This window comes from Chlorella variabilis, assembly GCF_000147415.1.
Source record: "Chlorella variabilis unplaced genomic scaffold CHLNCscaffold_22, whole genome shotgun sequence".
Taxonomy (NCBI): domain Eukaryota; kingdom Viridiplantae; phylum Chlorophyta; class Trebouxiophyceae; order Chlorellales; family Chlorellaceae; genus Chlorella; species Chlorella variabilis.
In genome coordinates, this window is record NW_005435066.1 from 270,672 (window position 1) to 277,822 (window position 7,151).

Consider the following 7,151-nt stretch of genomic DNA (forward strand, 5'->3'; position numbering starts at 1 on the left):
CGAGCGGGAGCGGGCTCTGCACCTGCAACCCTCGCCGCTAGCCCTCCCATCCGGCCACGCTGGCTTCGTAGCCCAGCCCAACCGCTCCCAGGCGCGTTCTGCGCAAGTGTACCGCCTGGTATGTACCGCATGTACCGCAAGAACGTACCCGCATACTTGACCGCCTCCCGAGACTCGTACTGGTTGGTGATGGCCTCCACAAACACGCGCTCCTCCACCTCTGCCTCATCCACAGCCAGCCGGTTGACAATGCCCTGCAGCAGATGGGCGAGCGGGCTGGTCAAAGGCAGCTGCGTCGGTCACGGCGCCTCCGATTGCACTCCCATGCTCAAGGCCCCGCCGTGCTCAAGAAAGCAGGCCTGCGCCGGGGCGCAGCCGGCCAACCCCAGCAGAACAGCAGCGCCCCGCAGCCCGGGCATCCTGCGGGCAGCGACCGCAGCCGCGGCGGCCGCAGCGGCGGCGGCGACAGCAGCCGCGGCGGCCGCACCTGCGCGTCCACGATGGGTCGTATGTACTCGTCGCGCACGTTCCTGCGCCGCCCGCCCCGCAGCCGCCGCCGCTCGATGACCGCCTCCCGCAGCTCCGCCACCTCGCCTAGGTCATCCAGGTCTGCCACATTCAGCCCTTCCCAGTCCTCCCAATCCGCGCTGGTGGCGTCGGCTGCACCCGGGCGGCGGAGCAGGTGAGGGGCCGTGAGGTGGCGGGGCGGGGCGTGCCAGGCGGGCGGCAGCAGGGGGCAGCAGGGGACAGGGCACGGCCGTGGCAGGCGCGGCAGCAGCAGCAGGGTGGAGTGCAGGGAACAACCGGCGGGGGAGGGGCGACATGCACAGCAAGCAGCGGGAGTTTGTCTGCTGCTCCTGTCCGCCCCCCTGGGCCCCACCTTGCCAGTCGCTCCACACGCTGGGCTGCTGCGGGTCGTCTGCTGCTCCGGCCTGCCCCGCCTGCCCGCCGCCTTGCTGCCCCTGCTGGCCCTGGTTGGGCGCCCCCCGCAGCCGCCGCAGGTTCTCGCCCAGACCATCAGGCAGGTTGAAGCTGTGGCAGACGGGCAGCCTGCGTCGGTGCCGCACCTGTAGCTGCCAAGGCCGCTGCTGGGGGGGCTGCTGCTGCTGCTGGTGCCGCGATGTTTGCGTTGCCGCTGGCGGTGCCGCCAGCCCGCGGCACCGCTGGCGTTGGAGGCGGCCCGGCGGCTGCGGGCGCTGCCATCGTTCTGGCCGCGACCATGGCACCTCGTAGCTGGTGCTGGCAAGCCCCGCAGTTCTTGCTGCTGCCGCAAGGGCGCCCATCAGGGCTCCGTTCCACACGAGGGCCACCTACACGGGCCCTGGCAGATGCCCTGGGTTCCCCAATGGTTGGATCGCTGCCTACACTGGCGCCCCCGGTGTAGGGAACGGCAATGCGCGTGTGGGTCACAAAGACAGCCGTGAAGGCCCTGGTGGGGTGGCTTGCAGCGCCACCTGAGCGCTCCTGCACCTCTACCTGGATCAGATGGGCATAAGACATAATGAATTTGTGTTCATGTGAGAAATGTGTGTGTGCCGCGCTGGCCCAGCAGCACACAGCACAGATGGAGCCAGTCAATCCTGAAGATTGGCGCCCAATTTGAGTATTCACGGCGTGGTCAACAGCCCGACAGCGGCAGGCGCGACACCAGCGACACACGGGAGCGGCTCAAGCGCACTCGGCAGCAGGGGGCGTGGCTTGTGCGGGCAGCAACCCTTCCAGCATGCTGTCCGCAGCACAAGCAATGTGCAGGACAAGCCCGGCGGCGGCATGGCCCTGCAGGCAACCACACTCTGTAGTCACCCGGCCGGCAGCACGCCAACGAGCACCAGGCCTGGCAGCACGTGCAGCGGCGGAGACGGAGCAATTGACAGCCGGCAGCGAGGCGGGTGCGGCACCGGCAGAGCAGCAGCAGCAGGATAGCGGCGGCAGGTTGGCTGCCGGCGGCAAGCGGGTGGCGGTGCTGCAGGCAGCCAAGCGGGCCTTCCTGGATGTGAAGGAGCAGGGGAGGCCGCTAGGTGAGGCCTCACTGCTGCCTGGATCAATGCAGACCTGCCGACATCTCAACCAGGAGCAGCAAGAATGCGCCGCTCCGCACCATTTCCACCGTTCCCCGTGCCCCGCCCCAGCCTGCAACTGCCTCCTGCCTCGTCCCTACCCCCCGCCCCGTGCCCTCCGCAGCCGAGTACATGGTCCTGCCCGCCAGCCAGTACTCCGTCCTGGACGCCAAGCGCATCGAGCGGCTGGATGAGGACACCTTCCGCTGCTACGTGGGCGGCCTCAAGCTCTTCTCGCTTGAAGTGGAGCCCGTCATCACCGTCTCGGTCACGGTGCAGGAGCGAGGCCCCACCGTGCGGCTGCTGTCCACCAAGGTGCGCCCGGGGCACAGCCGGCGCTTTGGCACTCGGTGCTGGCAGGGCTGTGCGCGTGTGCGGCTGTGTGCTTGGAGCTGGGCTGCCTCCTGCAGTGAATGCTGCCGTCGCGGCACTCGCTCGGTCCGCACACCACGCCGCACCATGCCGCTCCTCCAGTTGCCCCCGCCCCACGCCGCCCTGCCGCAGCTCAAGGGCTCCAAGGCTGTGGAGGCCGCCAACGAGCGGTTTGACGCCACTATGACGAATGTGGTGCGGTGGCAGGAGGCGCCCGGCGGCGGCAAGCAGCTGGCCTCCGACACATTCATCCAGGTGCAGCTGCAGGTGCCCGCCTGGTTTGTGCTGCCCACCAGCACCATCGAGCGCACAGGTGCGGCGGGCCGCCGAGCAGGGCGGGGCGAGGGGTTGGCTCGCCTCGCCCGTGGGGCAGGGCAGCTGCTGAGCCACCGCCTGCTGCTGCGCACGCCGCGAACGGAGCGGTTCTGGCTGTTCCGGGCTGTTCGGTCACAGCCTGCATGAAGCCGTGCCTGCATGAAGCCATCCTGGCCGAAGCTGTCCCTCTGTGCGCCGCCTGCCGCAGGCGGCGCGGTCATGGCACGGGTGCTGGAGTCTGCTGTGCCCCGCTTCCTGCAGCAGCTGTCTGCCGACTATGCGGCTTGGGCCGCCGGCGACGACACCCGCCAGCCCGTCAGCGAGGGCGGGCTGATGGGTGAGCATGGCATGGACGCGGGGCGGGGCCAGGACGAGGAGCAGGGCTGGGCATGAGGTGGCCCCCGCCCGCACCCGTGGCCGGAACCCGCCACCGCCTTGTGTACTGTACAGCGTGCCCGCACTCCAGCGTGCCCACACCTGGAGCTTCAAGCGCTCCCCTTCATTCCAGCTGCTGCCATGTTTGTTGGCTGCTGGGCTGCTCTTTTCATGGGCGAATTCCGTGCCCCTACTGTTATTCTCCTCTCATACCTGTGTGGCCATGTGTGCGCCACTGGCGACGATTGTTTGCCGCAGCTACTACGAACCCCTGCCGTTTTGGTTTTTCTTACGAGACACTGATCTCCTGCTGTCGCTCATCTGCTTCTGTTTCACGCCCGCTGCTTGCCACTCAACGCTTCTACTTCACACCTGCTCATTCCTTGAGCGCCGCCAGTCTTGCAGCAAGTACAAAGCAACCCCTGTGCTTGTCTGCCTGCTGCCACCATTCACTCAATGCAACAACAAACAGCAATGGAGGAAGTGAAGGAGGCATTGGGGCAGGAACGCAGGAGCATACAGCGAGGCAACAAGCAGGGTGAGCAGGGCTGATCATAGCTTGAGCGCCGTGAGGAACAGCTCCTGCAGCCCCGCCTCCCTGCTCGCCGCCGCCAGCCGCCCCATGTCCTCTTCCCCCAGCTCCTGCACGCCCCGCGGCAGGCGCCGCGCAGCCTCCAACTCCTGCGCCGAGCGGCACGGCAAGGCAGGCTCCACCGGCGGTGAGCGGCAGCAGGGCTTGCAGCCACCTGCTGGCTGCAGGGGCATGGCCCGTGGCGAGCAGCACCAGCAGCATCGGATGAGGAGCTTGCCTGCAGGCTGCCCATCGGCTCGTCCTGCTCACCCCGCACAGCCATGGCCTGCCACCGCAGCCGCCGCAGCCGCCGACAATACTCATCTATGTCACATCCCGCTCCCTGCAGCAGCCAGCCAGGCAGCGGGCGCACATGCACAAGCTGCCTTACGGCATGCCGGCAGCCAAAGGAGGAGCAGAACCACCAGCAGCACCGAGAAGCAGACCGGCCAGCTGGAATGCTCACCCACCACCCCACCCACCTCTACCAGCACGATCCCCGGGAAGCCTGGCTTGGAGTAACCGCCGAGCTGCAGCTCGCCGCCCCATTGGATGATGCTCTTCCTCTGCAGCAGGGAGGGGGAGCTGGCTAGGCATATGCATGACTGCTGCACGGCATGCAATTTGTGTGGCAAAAACAAACTTGGTGGGCCCAGCGCATGCAGTTGTCCCTCGTGCCTTTCCGATGTTCTTGCAGTGATGGAACCAGATGCACCGCCGGCTGAGCACCAGCTGCCTGGCCTCCTGCTGCGCCCGCCTGCTGCTGCCACTGCCAGGTACAGGTGGCTGCTCCCCAGCCCTCTGCCGCTCCGCTGCCTCTGCTTCCGCCAGCTCCCGGGCAGCCTCAGCCAGCCGGTCCGCCACAAGCAGCAGGCAGGGCGCGCCGTCTGCAGCGCACTCTGCGGCGGTGCCGCTGGCCACAGCCTGCAGCCGGTCTGCTGCCTGCCTGCAGTCATGGTGGCGCCAGCGGCCCGCAGCGATTCACATGTAGGCTCTGCCTCCCACACGCTGCGGTTGGTCACTGCACAAAGCCGCCGCCGCACACCTGGGGGCATTGCTCAGCACCTGCAGGCCTGCCTCTCCGCTGCTGCACTTGGGAAGCACAAATTTCAGCTGCACTGGTGCCCCTGCAAGCTCCAGGCCCGGGAGCCACAGCGTGCCAGACAGCGCGGGCACGTCGTCAGCACTGGCGGCGCCCGACGTCCCCTCCGCCACGGCAGCCGCAAAGCGCAGTGTGTCCGCCTCTGCTGCGCTGAAGGCGATCAGCCCATCGGGATAGCAGGCCTGCAGCGCCTCAATCTCCTCCAGCTGAGCTTGCAAGGAGTCCATCTCGCCCGATGCGGAGCTGGCGGGCAGCCTGATTGGCGCGTCTGCTGGTCCCGGAGTTAAGGAGGAGAGGTGGGTTAGGCCGCCTATGTTTTGCAACGCATCTAAATACCGCCCGCCACCTGCCGCCACCTGGTCTGCGGCATGCTTGACCAAGCACTTATGCACATTGATTAGAATGAATGAGAGCATTGGATGAACACATTGGAACCTCTATTAGAATAATGTCGACCCTCATGAATCGCAAAACCCAAGATACAGAAAAAAAGGGAAAGGAAGTGGCGGCGCTGGCAGAGGTGCCATGCCCGCCGTCGTGTGCAGGCCCAGTCGTGGGGGTTGCCCTGGCCGCGGGCTGTGTCCCAACCCTGCACCACGTCTGCCAGATCCACCAGGCCTGCCAGGCGCCGCCGCAGCTGCCCCACCTCGCGCTGCAGCTCGCCCACCACCTCCTCAGCCTGCCGGGCTGCCCGCTCCTCCTCCTCGCGAAGCAGCTTGCTCCTGCGCACCGCTTCCCCACCGGCGGGCAGTGCCGCCGCTGGCCGCGAGGCGCCAGCAGCCTGGCCGGCAGCCGGGCCCAGCGCCTGCGCCACTAGGTCCCTCTCTCTGCAGACCAGCTCGGCGACGCCAGCCGAAGCCGCGGCATCCCGCTGCAGCATGGCCTCCAGCTGCCTCTCTGCCTCCTCCCGCTGGGCCATGGGCAGGAAGGGGAGCAAGCCGCGCAGGGCAGTCACAGGATCCCTGCCACCCGCTGCCGCCGCTCCGGCAGCTGCTGAGGCGCCGCCAGCTGCAGCGGCGCGCTCCTCGTCCACCGGCCGCTTGCCCCTCGCCTTGTCCTGCTGGCTTTGGCGCTGCTCGTGATCTCCCACACCTGCACCAGCTGCCCCCTGGCTGCCGTCTGTGCGCCGGCCCAGCATCGGCGCCATCTCCCCACTGCTGCTGCCTGGAAGCGTGCCGGGCGGCGGCCAGCCCCCTGCTGTGGGCTGCTGGGGCTCCTCGAGCAGCGTCCACTTCTCAGCAGCCAGCTGCAGCTTCTCGCCCCGCGCCGCATCCTTGCAGCCCTTGTTGCCGTCATCATACCTGTGGGTGGGCGTGGGCAGGCAGGGGGGGGAGTGAGCAGGCGTGGGCACAGGGAGTGTGTGTGTGTGTGTGTTACAGGGATTGGGCACATTAATGTGCTGGGGCCGAACCCGCTAACCCTGCCGGCTGTCCAGAGCGAGGAAAATCTGGCCGCCGATGGCATCCCGGGGAGGCTCCGTCTTGCAAGCGCCATGCCGGTCTGCCGGGCAGCCGTCCACCGCCCAGATGCCGCCACGAAGGTGCCGTGAGGCAAAGTCCCAGCTAGTGTCCCGGCTGGGGTTCGAACTCGTGCCTGTGGTATCACCCACCGGCACTCATCCAGCTCCTTATTTAACGCCGCGGCCAACGACGGTGAGGGAGTTGAAGGGGCACACTGACCAGGCGCACGGCACTTGGACGGCCCTTGGACGGCACTTGGACGGCCCTTGGCGGCCTTTTAGGCCGCGGCTAAGAAAGGCCTTCTTTGAAGGCGCTGGAGCTAGTGTCTAAACCCTCCGAGAGGGCACAGGTTCGATTCCTCCCATGTCGAAACTTTGTGAGGACAAACGCGGCATAGCTGACCGGCTCAGCGCCAATCCAAGCCAATTCCTTCGGGAACCCCTAATAGAATCGCCAAGGCTTCGGCACAGGCCTCCCCGGGACCCATTCACTACTAGTGGGGGGTACTGCACTTGGCGCGTCGGGCAGATCAAATAATGGTCTAAAGCTAGACGTTAAAACCGGGAAGTTAAGCCTGTGGAGGCTCTTCCCCACCTTTACCTTTTTGCCCCGTGCCCCAGGAACCAACAAAGCCCAGCCCTCAGCAGCTGCTCCCCCGCTGCTGCCATGGCTCACATGATGCGGTGCATGCACTTGGTCTCATCCCAGTCCACAATCTTTCCAGGGAAGTACTGCTGATCGGCAAACCACCAGACCAGCACCTTGTGAGGACAAACGCGGCATAGCTGACCGGCTCAGCGCCAATCCAAGCCAATTCCTTCGGGAACGCCTAATAGAATCGCCAAAGGCTTCGGCACAGGCCTCCGGAGGCCTGTGCCGAAGCCTTGGGTAGTGAATGG

At 66.8% G+C, this 7,151-nt stretch overlaps 3 protein-coding genes across 3 annotated transcripts in view; 1 reads left to right on the forward strand and 2 right to left on the reverse strand.

The window, feature by feature from the left end:
* The window catches only part of CHLNCDRAFT_138830 (hypothetical protein), a gene marked incomplete at both ends in the record, with an annotated part of 3,543 nt that extends 2,043 nt beyond the window's left edge, over positions 1 to 1,500 (reverse strand). The window contains 5 exons of the mRNA XM_005844517.1: positions 149 to 254; positions 488 to 660; positions 881 to 1,032; positions 1,068 to 1,207; positions 1,366 to 1,500. Coding sequence (XP_005844579.1) covers positions 149 to 254; positions 488 to 660; positions 881 to 1,032; positions 1,068 to 1,207; positions 1,366 to 1,500 — 706 coding nt within the window. The remainder of the gene's footprint in view (positions 1 to 148; positions 255 to 487; positions 661 to 880; positions 1,033 to 1,067; positions 1,208 to 1,365) is intronic.
* A 223-nt stretch (positions 1,501 to 1,723) lies between these two features.
* On the forward strand, positions 1,724 to 3,137 carry CHLNCDRAFT_138831 (hypothetical protein; the record flags this gene model as incomplete). Its single annotated transcript, XM_005844425.1, has 5 exons — positions 1,724 to 1,728; positions 1,882 to 2,018; positions 2,182 to 2,372; positions 2,562 to 2,742; positions 2,953 to 3,137. The coding sequence occupies 5 exons, from the start codon at positions 1,724 to 1,726 to the stop codon at positions 3,135 to 3,137; spliced, it is 699 nt and encodes a 232-aa protein (XP_005844487.1).
* A 534-nt stretch (positions 3,138 to 3,671) lies between these two features.
* CHLNCDRAFT_54421 (hypothetical protein) lies at positions 3,672 to 6,920 on the reverse strand (the record flags this gene model as incomplete). The annotated part of the gene is made up of 7 exons (XM_005844518.1): positions 3,672 to 3,800; positions 3,866 to 4,033; positions 4,173 to 4,256; positions 4,420 to 4,636; positions 4,736 to 5,175; positions 5,220 to 6,093; positions 6,853 to 6,920. The coding sequence occupies 7 exons, from the start codon at positions 6,918 to 6,920 to the stop codon at positions 3,672 to 3,674; spliced, it is 1,980 nt and encodes a 659-aa protein (XP_005844580.1).
* Positions 6,921 to 7,151: the final 231 nt, after the last annotated feature.